Here is a 21,696-nt window from a genome sequence, read left to right on the forward strand (position 1 = left end):
AAGAAAATACTCTATTTCACTTGCGAAGTACCCTGACTAGTCAAATTTGTAGAGACAAAAAGTGAAATGGTGGTTGCCAGTGGTTGGTGGGAGGGGGAATGGAGAGTTGCTGTGTAATGCTGTGGAGTTTCACTTTTGCAAGATGGGATGAGTTCTGGAGATTGATTGCCCAACAGTGTGAGTGTACTTAATGCTACTGAACTGTACATTTAAAAATGGTTAGGATGGGCTTCCCTGGTGGCGCAGTGGTTGAGAGTCCGCCTGCGGATGCAGGGGACACGGGTTCGTGTCCCGGTCCGGGAAGATCCCACATGCCCGAAGCGGCTGGGCCCGTGAGCCATGGCCACTGAGCCTGCGCGTCCGGAGCCTGTGCTCCGCAACGGGAAAGGCCACAACAGTGAGAGGCCTGCGTACGGGAGGAAAAAAAAAAAAAAAATGGTTAGGATGATAAACTTATGTGTATTTCATCAAAATTAAAAACTTAATAGACAAATAGTAAGTTTGAAAAATGGTTGCAGTATAGAAGACAGGATTCTGTTTACAAGAAGAGGCTATCAACCCAATTGTAAAAAGGGCAAAGATTTAAAGAGCCATTAAATAAAATAACAAATCTAGGAGGCTATAAAATTCATGAAAAGACAGTCTCACAGGTTGTCAAGGTAATGCAAATTAAAGAGTCTCGTGCTCCGCTGACTGAGCTAGCCACGCATGTCAAGGCAATGCAAATTAAATACTAGTGAAATATAACAGCATACCTATCAAATGACAACAGTTAAAAAAAAGATAGCCAGTAATACCTTTACTAGTATAGAAAATGGTGTTGATGTGCAGAAAATGGTATTCCCTTATGAGTGGAAATATGAATTGTTATAGCATTTTTGGAAAGTAATATTGTAAAATCTATTTTTATAAATTGGCCCATGTAATACAAATATAAAAGCCCACCCATTATGTTTACGTGGATTTTTTAGTGGCAGAATATGGAAGCAAAGTGAAAGTCTATTATTAGAAGAATTGATTGAATGCATGCATCCATGTGTGAATGCATTTCATATGTATCCATGAAAATTTTGACATAAATGGATGTCTTTTAAAATATTATTGAAAAAATAAAATATTATTGACAAAAAAGATAGCCATGTATATCTCTGTATGTGTATTTGTGTATGATTTATATGGAAAATTATTAAAGCATACCTACAGGTTTTATAGTGCAGGTACGCTGGTGATAAATTCTTTCAGCTTTATTATGTCTAATGCAGTCTTTATTTTGCCTTTGTTTTTGAAAGATATTTTCCTAGGTATGGAGTTCTTGGTTGACAGTGTTCCTTCAGTAAACTGTAAAGATATTGCTCCTCTGCCTTCCAGCTTATGTTGTTTCTAGTATACATTCTGGGTCTTTTGGGGCTGCTTTTAAGATGTCTGTCCTGTTACTGGTTTTAAGTAACTTGTTTTTGATATGCCGTGGTTTTATTTGTTCTTATATCTTGTGTTGCTTCAATTTGTAGGTTTTTTAGTTTTCATCCTGTTCAGACTTTTCCATCTAGCTGAGTGATGCTCTTGTTTAAGTTTCTCCGTCTTTGTGTTTCATAGTTTCTTTTGCTGTGTCTTCAAGTTCATTATTCTTTTGCCTTGTCTTATCTAGTCTTAATCTCATCCATTGTATTTTTCACCTCAAATTTTTTTTTTTAACATCTAAATACTTGATTTGGGTCTTTCTTTTTTTTCCTATCTTTCATGTCTCTCTGTATCATTTGTATCCTTTATTCTATCATCTGTCTTATGTCTGGTTCCCTTAGTTTTTCTTCCCCAGTGAGGGTCAGATTTTCCTTCATTGTATATCTTATAATTTTTTTTTTTTTTTTTGCGGTACGTGGGCCTCTCACTGCTGTGGCCTCTCCCCTTGCGGAGCACAGGCTCCGGACGCGCAGGTTCAGCGGCCGTGGCTGATGGGCCCAGACGCTCCGCGGCATGTGGGATCTTCCCGGACCGGGGCACGAACCCGTGTCCCCTACATTGGCAGGTGGACTCTCAACCACTGCGCCACCAGGGAAGCCCTATCTTATAATTTTTAAAAATTAATTAATTTATTTATTTTTGGCTGCATTGGGTCTTTGTTGCTGTGCGTGGGCTTTCTCTAGTTGTGGCGAGCAGGGACTACTCTTTGTTGTGGTGCACTGGCTTCTCGTGGTGGCTTCTCTTGTTGTGGAGCACGGGCTCTAGGTGTGTGGGCTTCAGAAGTTGTGGCACATGGGCTCAGTAGTTGTGGCTTGCAGGCTCTAGAGCACAGGCTCAGTAGTTGTGATGCATGGTCTTAGTTGCTCCACGGCATGTGGGATCTTCCCAGACCAGGGCTCGAACCTGTGTCCCCTGCACTGGCAGGCAGATTGTTAACCACTGTGCTGCCAGGGAAGCCCCTGTATATCTTATAGTTTTTGATTGGATGCCAGACATTTGATTTTTACCTTGTCAGGTGCTGGTTGTTTTCATTCCTTTAAATGTTCATTTTTTTTCTGGGACACAGTTAAATTCCTTGGGAACAGTTTGACCCTGTAATGCTCTCTTTTGAACTTTTTGAAGGCAGAACCAAAGTAGTCTTCCTTCTAGGGATAATTTTTTCCCAATACTAAGGCGATACCCTTCTGAGTATGCTATTTTATTCCTTCTGTATTATGAAATCTTTCAACTCTGTCTGGTGGAAACACAGACAGACCTGGGTTGGCTTTGAGGATTGTTCTACGTGCTCCTTTCCAATAGTTCTTTCCCCTTCTTAGGGTAGTTTAATCACAGACACATGCTCATCAGTACTGGTTGAAAACATAATGGTAGCCCTTTACGAATCTCCGGAGTTCACTTGCTCTCTATTCAGTTCTTTACTGTCTGTTACTCACCTTGGCCTCCCTGAATTTTCAACTCTGTCTCTTCAACTTAGATCACCAAAATCTGTTTGGTTTTTCTTCTACCTGTACTGTGGCCTAGAAGGAAATTCTCTCCAGGCAGTAAGTTGGGGTAGTCACCTTGTTTTTATCTTCTTATGGATCAGTGTCCTGCAGTACCTGTTATCCAGTGTCTGTGTCTGAAAACCATTATTTTATATTTTTTGGTCTGGTTTCTTACTTATTTGAGAGGGTAAATCTGGTCCGTGTCACTCCATTATGGTTGCAAGTGGGAGTATTTGGATAAGAGGGAAAAGATATCTAATTACAAAAGGAAGTGAGAGGTGGGTGGGAAACCCTCCTCCATACATAAATGAAAAATGGAAAATATTAATTATTTTAAGTTTAACTTCATGCTCTGAAAGTCAGGAGCATGACTTATGTAATATTATGTAGTAATGTGGTATTTATAAATAATGACTTATTCAATATCAACCCCAGCGTTATTCCTGTTGTATTTTGTAGGTTGCAGTATAATATTGGACTTATCATTTGATTTGATTTGATAGAACCTTTTTATTTAATGTGTTTTCTAGTGTGTTAATATTTCAGCACATTTATAACTGTTTATTCTTTCCTAGAAAGTTTCTTAACTTTTTCCCAAATAATTTTCTCAAACCCCAAAGATGAATGAAAGTTCATAAAATGCCCTGTTATTAAGAATGTACAATCCGGGACTTCCCCTGGTGGCGCAGTGGTTAACAGCCCGCCTGCTAGTGCAGGGGACACGGGTTCGATCCCTGGTCTGGGAAGATCCCACATGCTGCAGAGCAACTAAGCCCGTGCGCCATAGCTACTGAGCTTGTGCTCTAGAGCCCACGAGCCACAACTACTGAGCCCCTGTGCTGCAACTATTGAAGCCCACATGCCTACAGCCCGTGCTCCACAATTAGAGAAGCCACTGCATTGAGAAGTTTGCGCACCGCAACGAAGAGAGCCCCCACTCTCTGCAACTAGAGAAAGCCCGTGTGCAGCAACGAAGACCCAACACAGCGATAGATAGATAGATGGGTAGAATGTGCAGTCCAAAGACGATCTAGAAATCCTTACTGAGTTAGACTTGAGATGTTTACTTGGAAATCACTCACTTAAACCATTCATAAGATAATCTGGGCATTGAATGCAGTGTATAAGTTTGCTCTATGATTCATAAGATTTAAAGTAGAGGTAGATAAGATTTAGTGACATTACAGTACATTGTGATGTCTTGGAGGAAATTAAGTTCACTGGGATTGCAAAATACTTTGCCTTCTGTTTACTTTAATGGAATTGAGGAAACTCCTGAAGAATATTAGGAAAATTATTATTGATTTGGGAAACTACCTCAGTCTTAAACTGGTTGTCTCATAGGGGAGGGAGGTCTGAGACCTTTACTGGTCATATAAAAAAACCTCAAGGGATGATGCAGAGTGCCTAATAAAGTTTTATGTGTATGTGTAGTATGTGTTACACACGTGACATGTACTACCTCATTTAACCCTTACGGTAGGAGTACGACATTCAGCACTTACTGGAATCTTCAGGTCTATTTGACTTTAGAGTCCTTGGCTCTTACCCATGAGATATATAGGTGGAGTCAAATCCTAGTTTGAATCCTTTGTTAACAATGTGAACTCAGTTAGGTTTTCTTCTCTTATTAGCCTTATATGCAGATGAAGATAATAATGGTGCCTATCTCAGTGTTGTTGGAAGGATCATATGATAATGTGGTTCTCAACCTGGGATGACTTTGTCCCTAGAGGACATAATTTTACACTGTCTAATGACATTGGTTGTCAAAGCTCAGAGTGGTAGTAGTGAGGGTGTTCTGGTATCTAGTGGGTAGAAGAAGGAATGTTGCTAAATATCTTACAATGTACAGGACAACGCTCCACAAGAGAGAATTATCTGGCCTGAAGTGTCAGTGGTGCCAGGGTTGAGAAACTCTGATATAAATTGACTATGCTAGTTTATTGCTAGGATACCAAACTATTTCATTTATATCATCAGTGGGCTATTGCTAGTGTGAAAATGAAGGTTTCCATTTGAATTCTTTTTCTTTTCAACTCCAATTCTAGCCTAAGGGTTAATCTTTTTAAACGAAAAATAAGAAGGGATAAAAATACTTAAATTGAATAACCTGAAGTTTTTTCCCTTTTATTTACCTCTAAAAAATGAAATGGGAGAAAGGGGAAAAAGCAGCAAAAGTAATGGAGAAACAAACTTACATTGACTCATAGGTATCAATTTTAATAAAATGATTATTTATTAGTAGAGAAACTTCCAGTGTTGAAATTAACTTCAATTGTGAAAGTACCCTAGATGTATTTGAAAATATACACTTTTGTATGGCAAACTTACAAACTTGTATGCTTCTTGTTTTATCTTTTAATAATTTTTAATATATTAGCACTTTTAAAATTGACTTTTCTGGTCAATTTTTCTGTAGGTATTACCTCATTTGGAAAGCCTTGAGAAACAGGAAAACATTTCTAACAAAATGTCAGCTTTTCGAGGTCATTGTCCGCATTTGGATTCAGTTGGTGAAATAACTAAAGAAGATTTAATACAAAAGTCTCATGTAAGAAAGAGGGCTTTTTTTCTTCCTTTAAAAAATCCTTTAAAAGATCATACTCATTTTTCTCCCAGATATGTGTTTTCTGTAGATTACTACAATATTCTATGTTCATGAATCCAAATTTTTTATATATGATATTAGTGAATGTATATATTTGGCTGTATTTATGTAACGGTAATGTTGTCTGTGTGATTTTCCTTTCATAGGGTTCTTGTCAGGATTGTAAAGTCAGAGGACCAAACCTTTGGGCGTGCCTGGAGGTATGTGTATGTTTCTTCTCAAAAGTTTGATATAAAAATTTATATCTGAATAAGGTTAACTAGAAGATTTTTTTTGACAGAGGACTTCATAAATGAACATACTTTAAGAAGATCATTATCGATTATAAAAATTAAACTTTAAACTTTGGGCTTTAACTTACAGTGCTTTTTGCAGAGTTTGGTAAATCACTAAAATATTTTACCCTCACCTTTTATTAGCGGAGACATATCTTTTAGCTTATAAATATTCCAGTTATATTCTTTTGTGCCTAGTACCTTTTGGTTAAAATAACTGACTTGGGAAGTCATTTAATCTTTCCGTTAAACCATGTGATCAGAACTTCATTGTAAATGTAATTGTAATGCTATTATTGTAAACTTACATGTTATAAAATACCTAATTTTCCTTTTTATATAATTATTTATAGAATAGATGTTCATATGTTGGCTGTGGTGAATCACAAGTAGATCATAGCACCATACATTCTCAGGTATGTATGTAGAAAAATTTTGTGCAAGACGTTTTTTAAAGAGAGCCTGAAGGAAAGGGAAAGCAAATACAACATTAAGTTGTAATTCAAAATTTTGTCCGTTTTTCTTTTTTTTTTTAATAAACGAGTTAAATCTTAGCTTATAAAAAGGTGGGGAGGGGAATTGCTAAGATCAGTATTAGAAAGAGGTTGTAATTAAGAGAGTAGTGATTTAAGAAATGTACCTCCAGATGTATGGAGGTGGTAGCTGAAGATATTAGTAGGATATGGAAGTTGAAGTCAAGAATAGAAGCCTAGGCTATGACAGGGCCTGACTGACTTCAAGTCTCAACTCATATACCTTTTTCTCTACATCCTCCTTACTGGAGTCCCGTTTCTACGTCACCCTGGTTGTTTGGTGCTTGTGTGTAATTCTGGCATGCTTCTTTTACAGATTAGATAGAGCTCCCATTCTAAACTATACATTTTCTTGAGAATGAGCTGTCTTGTTCATATTTATCTCTACAGCATTAACTGTTCTCAACCAGGGTTCTTCAAGAGAATTAATTAAGGCTCTCAGGCATCATGGTACATAGTTAATTTACTTCTCTTTGGTGCATCTAGAATGGTGGTACTCTGTACCATTCTTGGGAGAATTGAGAAAATAGTTACTCAGATCATCGTCTATAGGGCATTATTCTCTTGCAGAACTCTAGTTGAGAAAGGCTGGAGTTTCATATATCCAAGATCATATTCACTATCGCTTGAGCTGTTTTGTGCTTTGATTCATGTCATTTATATTCTTTTGCCATTCTGATCTCCTGGAACAGTTAACTGTGCTATTGTCAATTTTCTTGTATTATAATTACTTGCTAACCGCAAAGCAGAGTCTTATAATAACTCTTGTGTTTATCTTTATAATGAATAGTGGTGAAAAATGACAATAGAATAACTTTTGGAGTAGGCTTAGATATTGTTACTATTCACTATGCATTAACAATTTATCTAAAAACTGGTTTTTTGGTGCTCCAGTTTAAATTTTCTCTTTTGAGTATATTGTTATTCATCAAAGGCCAGCAGTTTATCTTCTATGATCTTTTGAAAGGTTTTCAACTATAATTTTGACTCTTCTTCCCTCTCTCCCATGAAATTGTACAGGAGACAAAGCATTATTTAACTGTGAACCTTACCACTCTTCGAGTATGGTGTTACGCTTGCAGCAAAGAAGTATTTTTGGATAGAAAATTAGGAACTCAGCCTTCATTACCTCATGTAAAACCACTTCACCAAACGCAAGAAAATAGTGTCCAGGTAATAATCTAAATCTGTGTAATTAAAATATCAAATATTTTCAGGTAATAATTTCAGAATTTGTCATGTAGCTGACATCTAAAAGAGCCCTACTTCACCTGTACTTTAAAAAATTTCCATAATGTGCCTCTTTTCCTCAAATGAAACACCGAAGCTGGCCTTTGTTCTTTTATAGAGTGATGGATTAGAGTGAAGTTGAAGCCCACACCTGTCTGAAGATGGAAAAGCACCTGATGTGTTTTAAAAACTTAAAAAAACAGCTGGTTTAAATAATGTTTCTTTTTCTAGCCAGTCTGATTCTAGGAGAGGTGATGGGCCTTCTTTGATAGGCCCTAATTCAGCTCTCTTTTCCTCATTTCCCTCCCTGCTTCACCCCAATGTATATTACTGTAAACATTTTACTAATTTATTGAAAACCAGATAGAATACATTAAAGCTTAACATCAGTGTTCGGTTACAAAAGATGGGTAAGCTTGCAAAGATTGGTCACTTAATATTGAGACTTTTCTAGTCATATAAAAAATAGGAAAGGGAGGGACTTCCCTGGCCCTCCAGTGGGTAAGACTCCGCGCTTCCGCTGCAGGGCACATGGGTTCGATCCCTAGTTGGGGAACTAAGATCCTGCCTGCCGCGCGGCGTGGCCAAAAAAAAAAAGAAAAAATAAGAAAAGGAATGAAAAAAATAAGAATAGTTGGCGTCCTATCATCATTTGGTCTGTATGGTTTAATTAACACATCAGTGAGTTTTTTCCTTCTGTGTTATAGAAATCACATTGTACTTCTATAATTGTGTTCTTTGATACCAATTCTTAAGATATTTTGTGTTGCATCTTTGTATCACATTCTGATGGTAGATATTTGTGATAGTAAATTTGCTTGCCTCACACATTATATAACTTCAAGTGACTAGATTTTAGACAAGGTATACTTGTTGCATTTCTAGTTTCATAGTTGAATAACTCTAGTTTATAAATTACCATCATTACTGTTTCTCCTCCTGATACCTATTTATCATTTAAAAACGTGTTTTTTGGTTTTCTTTTGAATGCCATGGTAGTTTGAAAATAAGTTTACCTGAACCCTCTAACACTATTAACAAAAATGTGATAATTAAAAGTTTAATCACATGAGGAACTGATAACAATTTATAATAATCTAAAGAATAAGTACAGATAGTTCACAAAGAGGAAATACAAATTAAAACACATCGAGAAAATAATCATCACTGACTAAAGAAAAGTTAAGTTAAAACAGCTATCTGCCATTTCTGCCCAAATAGATTATGACTGCAAACTCTTAGTGAATGCTGAATCCGGTTGAATAAGTATACTGATACTTTTCTGATAGCTTGTAAATAATTTTCTGGTGAGTTATATTTATAACACATAAAAGGCATGAATTTAATTTCATACAACTTCCTGATGATCCCATTGTTGAAGAAATTACTCAGAAGAAAAAGAAAGTTATTTGTACAGATTTTTTTTAGCAGTATAAAATTTACAGGCTGTTTGAGCCCAGTTCATCAGAACATTAATTATAGAATAACAGTATTGGAAACCATTCAAATGTCATTAAGATTTTTCAAACAGTTTTGTAGGAGGTAAGATTTTGAATGATTTTTTTTAAAGCTGCTCTACTTCTCTGTATTTCAATGCACCAAAGTGAGAATATGGGGCCTACCCAACTATCTAGTATCTACAGATGCCAGGAAGGTAAAGTAAATGTATAAAGTGGGTGGGTATAAGTGCATATATGCATGCCTTGAAGAAGAGAAATAGGCTGTAATAAGTTGGAGAGCACATGCTAAGTACATTCTGCTGTTCAGTTTCCTCCTCCCACTGATGGTTGCTAAATGGGTTCAGTGTACTTTGATCTTCTGCTATTAGAAGAGAACTTGCAGAATTTGATTTTTATGTGAGCTCACTCAATTTTTAAAATATTAGCTCAAAGTTTTGCTTTTGTTTCAGTTTTTGTCCTTTTTTTTTAAAACAGTGTGGACTAGCATTTGACCAAGTCACCAGTTGCAACCTCTTGAGTTAATCCAATTCTCAGGAATTAATATTGGAATTTTAAAAAATATTTAAAACTATTTCATATGCATAAAAGGATGCAAAATAACTTTAGTAACAAGTATCAGGAGAGATTGTAGAAGTCTACAGATAAGCTGCGAACAAATTAAAAAAAATTTTTGACCTAAGGATTTGTTCAACCCTGCTATCTTTTCTGTTATCCAGGATTTTAAAATACCCAGTAACACAACATTAAAAACTCCTCTGGTTGCTGTATTTGATGATCTGGACATAGAAGTGGAAGAAGAAGATGAACTTAAGGCAAGAGGTAAAATAATTCTCCTGTATAACACTCCTTTGTATGCTACTGTCCATTTCTTTAGGAAATTGTATCATGTGAATATTTCAAAATCTAGAGATGATCAGAAGATAATTACAAAAAAAATTTCTAGGAATCAGATTATCGGTTATCTTTTTTAAAAAAATTATCAGTTTACATAATTAATCAGGGTGCATTTTTAAGTTCTACCTTTTTTTGTTTATTTATTGTATTATGCATCACTTGAAAATACCAAGGAAATATCCTTTTGTTTTTAATGATGCATGGGTGGAAGTAATGCTAGTTGGCAGTATTAATAAATCAATAAAGTAATTGTATTTAAAAAAAAGTTCTGAAATTTGACCTAGTAAAATTGTATCTGTGAAAAAGCAAACTGACAACTTTGATGCTTCCTTTCTCTGGCATCACTTTACTAAAGCCCACAGTTCTTAGTATAAACTATCTGTATAGTTTAGTACAGACTTTTCTGTTTTATAGTTGATGTAAGGGAATCTTAACCCTTTAAGGATATATTTAAATAATTTTCTGAAAATTAACACTTTGGTGTAAGTCTGACCTCTTTGAGTTATTCAAGTTGCTGTTTGTATTTCTATAATGTATTTTGTATTTCCTTAACATAGTTTGGGAACCATAGTAATTACCTAGTTACATATTCAGCGAACACTCATAAAATTGAGTCATTGCATTATTGAATGATAACATAACTTATAATTTTTCCTAATAGGTCTTACAGGTTTGAAAAATATTGGAAATACTTGTTATATGAATGCAGCTTTGCAGGCTCTTTCCAATTGGTAAGTAGATAAATTAATTTTGTTAGTATAGTTTTTTAAAGTTACTCTTGGAGGACTTCCCTGCTGGTGCAGTGGTTAGGAATCCGCCTGCCAAGGCAGGGGACACAGGTTTGATCCCTGGTCTGGGAAGATCCCACATGCCACGGAGCAACTAAGCCCGCGCGCCACAACTACTGAGTCTGTGCGCCACAACTACTGAGCCTGTGCTCCAGAGCCCACGAGCTACAACTACTGAGCCTGCGCACGTGCCGCAGCTACTGAAGCCTGTGAGCCTAGAGCCTGTGCTCCGCAACAAGAGAAGCCACCGCAATGAGAAGCCCGCACACTGCAACAAAGAGTAGCCCCCACTCACTGCAACGAGAGAAAGCCCGCGCACAGCAACAAAGACCCAGTGTAGCCAAAAATAAATAAATAAAATAAAATTATGAAAAAAAATAATAGAGTTACTCTTGGAGCAGAAAACCGTGCTGCTGTAGTACACTGAGAAAAAAGGAGTGAGGAAAGAAAAGAAAGAAATATACATTAGTAGTAATATGGGAAAGAGGTGACAATTATATTCAATTCCCCTAGCCAACAGGATCCCATTGAATCCTTGCTGTACCTCTTCCCTCACCCCTCTCAACACATAGTGCTGCCTCCCCCCTTTTTCTGAAATGCCCCCACTTAAAAAATTATCTGGATTAACTAAAGCCTAAATGTGTAAATATTCCTGAAAAAGTTATTTCCTCTTTCTTGTTGAGTAACTCTTAAGGTAGAGTAGGCAAGAAACTGAGTTGGGACATAATCCATTGTTGTCCCAATGGGGTTGCTTTGATCGTGCCTGTAGTTTCCTAAGACTGCTGGTCCTGGCTCAGACCCTAGGTGGTTGTATGTCTTTGAGGAAGTTATTTGTTTTTACATCTAGAAAACAAGGAGCTTAAACTAATTAATTCCTCAAATCACTTTTAGTTCAGAGGTCCTAGGAAAATATTTTATATTTTTCTGTAGGTGGAAAGTCTCTAATAAAGCAATTAGTTTTTTTTTTTTTTAATTATAGTCCTGTAAAATAGGTAGGTGCAGTATGGAATGCTCTGCAGACGATCACCCAGGGAAGAGATGAAAAGTCATAGGATCAAGTCCTGAGGAACCCTGATAGTTATATAGCTGGTAAGAGCAGAAAAAACAATAAAGAGGGAAAAGAGTTACCAGAGAGGTCAAGAAGAAAAGTAAAAAAGTGCATTATATTGGTCAAGACAAATGGGTGAACCACCTGTGACAAATGCTACTGAGGGGGAAATGAAAGGTGTTTACTGGATTTGGCAGCATTGAGGACTCTGATGTGGTGGGTCAAATCTGATTTGATGGGTTGAGCAAGATAATGAAGGAAAGAATGTGAAGCTGTAAAAGGGAGCAGAGAAGTAACAGATACAGGGCTCTATGTGCTGTCAATTCATTGAATGACTAGAAGTCAATCAGTATTAAGCTGTGACTGCACTCTAACTTTTTTTTTTTTTAACCTTTTTTTTTTTAAACTAGCCCACCTTTGACACAGTTTTTTCTTGATTGTGGAGGACTAGCCCGAACAGATAAGAAACCAGCTATTTGTAAAAGTTATCTCAAACTGATGACAGAGCTGTGGCATAAAAGCAGGTATGTACTTAATATGTGTATTTTCATTATTATATTTTTAAATGAATATCATAAATATTAAACATTTGCAGGTGCATTTATAGAGCTGTAAAAAGGAGATTTGAGACATTCAGTTTTGGGCATGTTATATTTGAAAGTGAACATCCAAATGAAATATCTGGACTGGAGATAAAATGTTGAACTGTTAAAGCTGCTGTTACTGACACTTTTGATTTTTAATTCAGGAGTAGGCATTCTCACAGTGCTAAAATCAGACCATAGAGGCATATATGAATGTTTATTTTTCTGCTTATCTTTATTTATTCTAAGTGTAGCATTAGAAAAATAATTGTTTGCTGTAATATTTTATATTAGAACTATTCAGAAAGTTGCATTTAATGGTTCCTAAGAACTGCCCAGCCTTTCTTCTAAGAAAACAGTCACCAAAGCTTTCATGTACTTATATTCTTAAGTGCTTCAGTTTTCTTTGAGATATTTGACTCCCTACTAAAGAGTATCTCTTGAGTTAAAAATTTGTTATTACTGTCATTTCAGTATGCTAGGAAAAGATTGTTTTAATGAATTATTTTGGGATGTGAAGTTATATATCATTCACATTTCTAATATTCAAGAGACAGAATTCTCTCTTGTCATTTATCCCTATTGGGTATTACCCGTTGCTGCCAAGGGTTCTAACGTTTCTAAGTTCCTTACTGCATAGCTAGAACTAACCCTTAACTGCTATGTTTAAGCTTCTTTGCCCTGCAACTATAAACTTAATATTCTTGGAAGTTTACTAAACTTCAGAAGTGTTATAGTACAGAATTTTAAGTGATTAAATCTTGCATCTGGTTTACTTTTCATTTTTCTTTTCATGAGTATTTGATGGCTGGTTTAAAATTTTTATTTAGATAGTGTACTAGATATACTTATCCCAGGAATTTTAAGTAATTAAAATATTATTTTAAGTAATTAGAAGTGTTTTTTGAAAAATCATATAGTAGAGCATAATCATTTCATTAGGGAGGAGAACAATAAATTACGTAGCTTAAATATCAAAAATAAGCTATTTTGATGAACCTGTGAAGCATAATACTAGGCAATTTTTTTGTTTGCTTTTGTTCTCTTTTTTTTCTCACTGTTTTCTTTTTTAAATGAAGGGGCAATCTTGTTTTCTTTTTTTAAAAATTAATTCATCAATTTATTTATTTTTGGCTATGTTGGGTCTTCATTGCTGTGCGCGGGCTTTCTCTAGTTGTGGTGAGCAGGGGCTACTCTTCGTTGCGGTGCACTGGCTTCTCGTTGTGGTGGCTCCTCTTGTTGCGGAGCACAGGCTCTAGGCGCGCGGGCATCAGTAGTTGTGGCTCGTGGGCTGTAGAGTGCAGGCTCAGTAGTTGTGGCGCACGGGCTTAGTTGCTCCGCAGCATGTGGGATCTTCCCGGACCAGGGCTCAAACCCGTGTCCCCTGTATTGACAGGCAGATTCTTAACCACTGTGCCACCAGGGAAGTCCCTGTATTTTTAAATTTCATTTTATTTTTTTATACAGCAGGTTCTTATTAGTTATCTATTTTATACATATTAGTGTATATATGTCAACCCCAATCTCCCAATTCGTCCCACCACCACCACACACGCCCTCTTTTTTAAAAAAATATTTATTTATTTTGTTTATTTGGCTGTGCTGGTTCTTAGTTGCGGCATGTGGGATCTAGTTCCCTGACCAGGGATCAAACCTGGGTCCCCTGCATTGGGAGTGCAGAGTCTCAGCCACTGGACCACCAGGGAAGTCCCAGTATTGGGCAATTTTGAATGATTCTTTTTATTTTTTTTTGCGGTACGCGGGCCTCTCACTGTTGTGGCCTCTCCCGTTGCGGAGCACAGGCTCTGGACGCGTAGGCTCAGCAGCCGTGGTTCACGGGCTTATCCGCTCCGTGGCATGTGGGATCTTCCCAGACCAGGGCACGAATCCGTGTCCCCTGCATCGGCAGGTGGACTCTCAACCACTGCGCCACCAGGGAAGCCCTTGGATGATTTTTTGAAACACAAATACTTTTCAGTTTAACTCGTTGAATTTTTGATTGTTCGTTTCTTTTTTTTATTATTATTATTTATTTTTGGCTGTGTCGGGTCTTTATTGCTCACGCGGGCTTCTCTCTAGTTGTGACACACAGGCTCCAGAGTGTGCGGGCTCAGTAGTTGTACCACACAGACTCTTTAGTTGTGTTGCATGGGCTCCAGAGCACTTGGGCTCTGTAGTTGCGGCATGCGGGCTCTTTAGTTGTGGCACGTGGGCTCCTTAGTTTTGGAGCGTGGGCTTAGTTGCCCCACGGCATGTGGGATCTTAGTTCCCTGACCAGGGATCAAACCTGTGTCCCCTGCATTGGAAGGTGGATTTTCAACCACTGGACCATCAGGGAAGTCCCTGATTGCTCATTTCTAAAATAAAAACTAAAAATCACAGATTTCTTCCTAAAACTGTTTTCTTCCTCAGGCCAGGATTTGTTGTGCCTACTAATCTGTTTCAAGGAATTAAAACTGTAAATCCAACATTTCGGGGGTATTCTCAGCAGGTACGTCTTCATTGCTCTTTATTCATAATATTAATCTTTAATACATTTGCAGAATGCTATTATGCATTATGCTATTATATACTCATTTACTATTCTAAGAATAATAACCCCATATCATATTTTTGGCTTACATTTTTCCACTTTTCTCTTAATTTCATATTTTTCTAGAAATTTTAAATTTGGGGGTGTTTAAATATGTCAGTATGTTCTAGCGCTTTTAGCTTTGAAAAGTTCCACATCCAGAGATAAATTTTACCTGTATTTTCTGATTTAATTAAAAAAAGTTCTTTAGACATGTGTCATTTATTTCACATTACAATATAATCCAAATTTAATTTTTCGCAAACAGCTAACAAATTGTACGGAAGTACAGATTTAAGAATTTTCTTATCTGGTTTTAAAAGTTTCTTCTTTATTAATTTGATGCTTACATTAATGTATAATAAGGTCTGTTTCTGGGCTTTCTAATCTGTTTCATCGACCTGTAATTTTTTGGATTGACACCAATGGCAGTTTCAATTATTGTACTTTAATGTTTTTTCATGTTAATACCTGGTCCTCACATGTGTTTCTTTTTCAAAACAATACCTGTTCTCTGTTAACTTTTTCTGTTGCAAATTCCTGGATCACAGAGACTTGGTAGACATAAGTTGGGGCCTACGAATTTGTATTTTCAATAAACATTCTAGGTTGATCAAGGATTTTTGAGATATAGTGCAAAACTGGATAAAGCTTTAGTTTTAAGCCAAACTTATACTTGAATTTAGGATATCTCTCTCAATTGTTATTGTCAGATGAGGCAAATCCTTACTCAAGTTTTTTAAAATAGCAGCAGTACTAAAGCTGACCTCCAGATCATCTTCAGTTTTTTGTTGCTGTTGTTTATTGTTTTTTTTAGTTTTAATTGAAATACATGTTCAGTTTTTTAATTACTTTTGTTTTATTTACATAACTTTTTAGAACTTAGTGCTTCCTATCCCTCCAATGCCTTATGTCTACAAAGTTGTATTTCCTTAGTATAATGCTACACATTTAGAAATCAGTTGCTAACCACATTTTGTATATTTTCTCATTTCTACATACATGTATTTTTAATGAAATGGTAATATCTATGTTGCTTATATATTAGGATGCTCAAGAATTCCTTCGATGTTTAATGGATCTGCTTCATGAAGAACTGAAAGAACAGGTCATGGAAGTAGAAGAGGATCCTCAAACTATAATGACTGAGGAGACCATGGAGGAAGACAAGAGCCAGTCAGATGCAGATTTTCAGTCTTGTGAATCTTGTAGCAGCAGTGATAAAGCCGAAAATGAAAATGGGTCTAGAAGCTTTTCTGAAGATAATAATGAAACAACAATGTTAATTCAGGATGATGAAAACAATTCAGAAATGTCAAAAGATTGGCAAAAAGAGAAGATGTGCAATAAGATTAATAAAGCGAATTCTGAAGGAGAATTAGATAGAGACTCTGTGTCTGAAACAGTTGACTTGAACAATCAGGAAACTGTCAAAGTGCAAATACACAGCAGAGCTTCAGGTGACAATTTTTATAATTTTCAAATGATAGTGTTTCATTTTTAGACAAAGGGTGCAAGATGTGTTTATATATATATATATATATATATATATACGTATATATACATATACATATCTATATATAATTTTGTGTGGGTGTGTGGGTGTGTGTGTGTGGGTGGGTGGTACGCGGGCCTCTCACTGTTGTGGCCTCTCCCGTTGCGGAGCACAGGCTCCGGACGCGCAGGCTCAGCGGCCATGGCTCAGGGGCCCAGCCACTCCGCGGCATGTGGGATCTTCCCGGACCAGGGCACAAACCCATGTCCCCTGCATCGGCAGGTAGACTCTCAACCACTGCGCCACCAGGGAAGCCCCAAGATATGTTTATATTTAAGATGATATTTGTAATTTTACCATTTTCTGATTTGGGGGAGAGCGGAATTAGCCTGACATGTGACTTTAGAATGCATTTCTAATTTACATGTTAATGTTCACAGTTTATATTTAGCATAATAAAAATGAAATAGAATAATTAATAGCTTTAGCTTAATATTTTGTGTGTAGTATATGACATTATAGTTCAACCATACTAATTGAAAGAAAGAGGGTATTAAATAGATGTTACTTTTGGGCTTTCTGACTAGTAGAGTTTAGTACTATTTGCATGTGAGTGTTAAGTTAATGTCATTTAAAGCAGATTGGGTTGAGATCTGCAAAATAGCAAAATAATCCAAATTGTAGACTGTTAGATTTAGACTGCTGTCATTGGAGTCATATCAGCTATGAAATACTTGGTGTATGTTTGGCATAGGAGTTTAATTAACTATAATGAACCCTGTTACGATAGATTATACCATTATACATGTCATTGTTCCTGTGGGAAACAGCAAGTGGCCAAATGAAAGATAGTTGAGCTAGGTTGCTTTGCATTTTACATTTATTTCTTCTAGGGTTAACTTGTGTTAGCTTAATGTGGTATTTAATTCTCCAAAGCACATAAAATTAAACCATCAGAGGTTCAGATTCTCTGACCTTAAAATAAGTGGCAGACAAGGAACATAAAAAATTTATCTTTTGTAATTACTGAAGAGTAGGAACTACTAAACAATTTACTTACGTTTTTGAACCCCACATTTTTTTTGGAGGAGAAGGATATTTCCTTAACCACAGGAATACTTGTGGTTCACCCATGTGCAGTGCATAAATGCCTTCTAGTCAGGAAAACGTGTTAGGCTCCTTGATTATACTGATGTTATGTTTAGAAGTTTAGATGTGGTTAGAAGTTGTTTAGTCAATAGATATGTGAAATTTCAGTATTGAAAGACTTAGCCATCTGCTATCTAGCCTTTCCTCATCGAAAGCCTGATTAAGCCTGATTACTTGACCTACTGGTTCTTTATTGCTCCATAGCAAGTTTATTCTTACAATTAGTAACTAATTGATGACCTGGATCAGGGATCTGAGGTTTTGCATTTTCTGATTGAAAAATGTGACAAAGACCGTATATGACATGCAAAACCTAAAATATTTACTATCTGGTCTGTTACAGGAATCATTTGCCAATCCCTGACCTAGATGATATTAACTTTATTCCCTTCTGAAAGGCTAGAGCGAGTCTCCTCCTCTTTCTTCCCCCAATATTATGCAGTCTGCTTTTAGTCATGGTTGGGATAATGAGAAATGCCTCTGTGAAAGTAATAAAAGTCATTTATTTTGCATTATCTGGAAAAATCCCTGAAATCATTCTGTTTTCTTTTTTCTTTCTCTTTTCTTCACTCTCTTTTCTTCACTCAAATACTTTTTGAGCAGTACAATTCTCTTTTCTTCACTCAAATACTTTTTGAGCAGTCTCTTGCCCTGGAATATATGTTATGTACTAGGAATCCAACAGCAAATCAAGATAGCTCTCATAGAGCTTATATTTTCTTGATTCATAATTTAATTCCAAAAAAGGTGTTTTTTTCTGACAGAGGGTTTTGTTTCCTTTTATAACAGAGTAAAATAATTTATAATTACTTTATGCCTAAATTTCTTGTTAGATTTTGCTTACTATGTCAGTTTGGGAGGATAATCTCTTTTTCTCCCATATAGTTTTAAAGCTTTCTAAAAAACTGCCCTAAATTGCTTTTGTTTTTTAAATACTAAGTTAGGACAAATATGATCCTCTTTGGCTTTATATTTCCACACTTATATTTGCACAGTTTCTGGATTGCCTACAACAGTAATGTGTTATAAACGTTAATTAGATTCCTAGGGGGAGAATCACTGTTAGTTTGCTTAGCAAGTCTAATGTCTATCAGGTGTTTTACCTGACATTTATTAATGTGAGTTGTGTTCAAAATCTCAGATGAAGAAAGCTTTATTTGACAGGTGGAATAATTTTACTATTTAATGTAATAATACAAATTTTAAATATTACAGAATATATTACTGATGTCCATTTGAATGAGCTGTCTACATCACAGACCCTCCCATCAAGTGAAGGTGTTAACCCACGTTTATCAGCAAGCCCTCCGAAATCAGGCACTTTGTGGCCAGGATTGGCACCCACACACAAAAAAGGTAGAAGTTTCAGTTATTTAGGTTCCTTTGCTTTGATAGTTTAAAGTGTTAATTATGAAATATTATTCAAGCTTTTTAAATTGACAGCATAGTTTTACACAACCATGATTTAAAATTTTTGTGTGTGTGTGGCACAAATTTACATACAACAGAATTCACTCTTTTGGTGTAGGGGTCTGAGTTTCAACATGTGCACAGATTGTTACCATCACCACAAACAGAATATAGAACAGCTCCAGTACCCCAAAGAATTCCCTTATACTACCAGACCCTCCCACTACTCCTCCCAAAGCCCCAGTCCTGTGAATCTGTTCTCTATTCCTATTGTTTTTCCTTTTGCAGAATGTCATATAAAGAGAATCATACAGACGTAGTCTTTTGAAACAGGCTGCTTTCACTTAGCGTAATGAATCTGAGATACAGTCATGTCGCAGGTCTGAATAGTTCTTTTTTATTACTGAGTAGTATTTCATTGTGTGACTGTACTACTGTTTATTCATTCAATGACAAATACTTGAATTTGTTTCCAGTTTTTGGCAATTATGAATAATGTTGCTATAAACATTTATGTACTGGTTTCTGTATGAACATAAATTTTCATTTGTTTAGGGTAAACACCTGGATGTGGGGTTATTGGGTTTTATGTTAGTTTTATGCTTAATGTTGTATGAAATTGTTTTTCGGAGTGGCTGTATCATTTTGCTTTCCGACCAGCTATGTATGAGAGTTCCAGTATTAGAAAATGTAAAACTGTAAAACTCTTATAAGAGTTTTCATGACCTTGTGTTAGAATTCTTTAAAAACATCAAAGACATCAAAAGCATGATCTGTAAAAGAAAAAAATTAAAATCTTTCTTGGCAAAAGACACCATTAAGAGAATGAAAAGATAAGATTGGAAGAAAATATTTGCAAATCGCATAGCTGACAAAGGACTTGTATATAAAATACATAAAGAACTCTCAAAGCTTAATAGAATCCTTTCTTCAAATAAAGCCTTACTTGGGAGCAAAAACAAATAAGTAAAAGCAGAACTATTCTGGTTGAAGTCAAGATGGGAAGCTGAATACTTTCTATTTCATCATGGTTTCTCTTTGAGGTTTTTTTGTGTGTGTGTGTGTGTGTTTTCTTTAGGTAATGCTTTTGAATGGTATTTTGACAAATTTCTTCAGCATAGTAATTTTGCTGTTAAAAGATTTCAGAAAAAAATGCTAAAGGAACTACTTTGATTTCTAAAAAAATTTCTATGCTTGTTTTTCAATCCTAGCTCAGTCTGCATCATCTCCAAAGAGAAAAAAACAGCACAAGAAATACCGGAGTGTTATTTCAGACATATTTGATGGAACAATCATTAGTTCAGTGCAGTGTCTGACTTGTGATAGGGTGAGTATGAAAGAATTATAATACACAGGAAATTTCTGTCAAATGCTCTTTTTAAAAAAAAAACCTGACAAAATGGTGTGAAAGTTTAATGTCTTTTCCTTGTTGTTGATGATTATACATGTATTTCTTGTGTTTGAAGAAATATAAATTGATTCTAGGAGTAGAACTTGTTTTTTGGAAGCAATAGTAACATACTAATTTAAGGATGGGTCTTGACCTGTCACTGAACAGGCATGCATTTAGCAGGAAGAATTAACTCAGTTCTTCATCTCTGGTCACATACAAAGGAGATATGTTGCTCAGCAACGAGAATTTGTAACACTTGCATATTCTCCCAAGGCTGATGAAATTAGTAGGAAACTGTTGTTATTCACAGGCACAAGGCTATGTATGTATCTTCTCCACTTGGTTGTATGGCTTATAAATATTTTCCCATGTTAAGTTTGGATTCAGATAATAAAAGTAGTATCAGGTTCATAAACAAGAGCATGAATTAAAATCATCATGAGATTTTTAATAATACCTCTAAATTCCTGAGTTTCCTAGAGGTTTTCTTAAGAACAGTTTTACTTCAGTGCAGTGATGAATATAATTAAGATGAATGTAAAATGAACTATCTCAAAAAAAACCCAAAAAAAACCCAAAGTAAGTTTTCAGTTATTGTGTTAGAATTAAGTCAAATCTAAGGGTTTTCAATAGAGTTATCTTAATGTAGGCTATTTTGGTACCAGATATTTAAATGGAATTATCCTGAAATGTTTTCAGCTGTTTAGGTTTTGCATCTTGTTTTTTAAGCTACATTTAAAAACTATCACTAGAGGTCATTTTCAAAAATAAATGCAGTAGTGCTTAACAGTCTGGAACTCAGGCTACAGTGGCTGTGTGTGAGATACTTCTCTTTACTGCAATGTCCTTGACTAATGGGGATGTTAGTAGTTACCTCATAAGGTTTATGTGAAGATTAAATTTAGAACAGCACCTGGTACAAAGCAATTTTGCTTTCGTTATTACTATTTTAGCTTTTTTTACCATATAAAAAGCAGTTTTTTTGTTTTTTTCTTATTATAATTTGCTTTGATCTTTGCCGTCTAAAATCTATCCTCAAATGTTTGTGCTGGATTATTTTCATCCCATTGTTAAAACACAAAACAATTTTAGGTGTCTGTAACCCTCGAGACCTTTCAAGATCTGTCCTTGCCGATTCCTGGCAAGGAAGACCTTGCTAAGCTACATTCATCAAGTCATCCAACATCTATAGTCAAAGCAGGATCATGTGGCGAAGCATATGCTCCACAAGGGTGGATAGCTTTTTTCATGGAATATGTGAAGAGGTATGTATGTGTTTTCTTTGTATTAGTTGATTGTTAAAACTGCTGTT

At 35.8% G+C, this 21,696-nt stretch overlaps 1 protein-coding gene across 5 annotated transcripts in view; it reads left to right on the forward strand.

Annotated features, from left to right (window-relative positions):
- The window catches only part of USP33 (ubiquitin specific peptidase 33), a 70,589-nt gene that overhangs the window by 21,798 nt on the left and 27,095 nt on the right, over positions 1–21,696 (forward strand). For 4 of the 5 annotated variants that reach the window (XR_003794406.1, XM_029228268.1, XM_029228270.1 and 1 more), the window contains exons 2-13: positions 5,365–5,496; positions 5,700–5,753; positions 6,182–6,244; positions 7,382–7,534; positions 9,768–9,870; positions 10,607–10,676; positions 12,192–12,305; positions 14,778–14,856; positions 15,986–16,397; positions 18,797–18,937; positions 20,203–20,318; positions 21,477–21,649. Coding sequence is in view for 4 of the 5 variants with exons in the window: in XM_029228268.1 (XP_029084101.1) it covers positions 5,416–5,496; positions 5,700–5,753; positions 6,182–6,244; positions 7,382–7,534; positions 9,768–9,870; positions 10,607–10,676; positions 12,192–12,305; positions 14,778–14,856; positions 15,986–16,397; positions 18,797–18,937; positions 20,203–20,318; positions 21,477–21,649 (1,559 nt within the window). In the remaining variant the exon portion in view is untranslated. Of the gene's footprint in view, positions 1–585; positions 660–5,364; positions 5,497–5,699; positions 5,754–6,181; positions 6,245–7,381; positions 7,535–9,767; positions 9,871–10,606; positions 10,677–12,191; positions 12,306–14,777; positions 14,857–15,985; positions 16,398–18,796; positions 18,938–20,202; positions 20,319–21,476; positions 21,650–21,696 lie in introns of those variants that run through there. The other variant, XM_029228269.1, reaches the window with a different exon arrangement.

Source organism: Monodon monoceros, unplaced genomic scaffold (assembly GCF_005190385.1).
Source record: "Monodon monoceros isolate NGI ecotype Baffin Bay Population unplaced genomic scaffold, NGI_Narwhal_1 Super_Scaffold_18, whole genome shotgun sequence".
Taxonomy (NCBI): Eukaryota; Metazoa; Chordata; class Mammalia; order Artiodactyla; family Monodontidae; genus Monodon; species Monodon monoceros.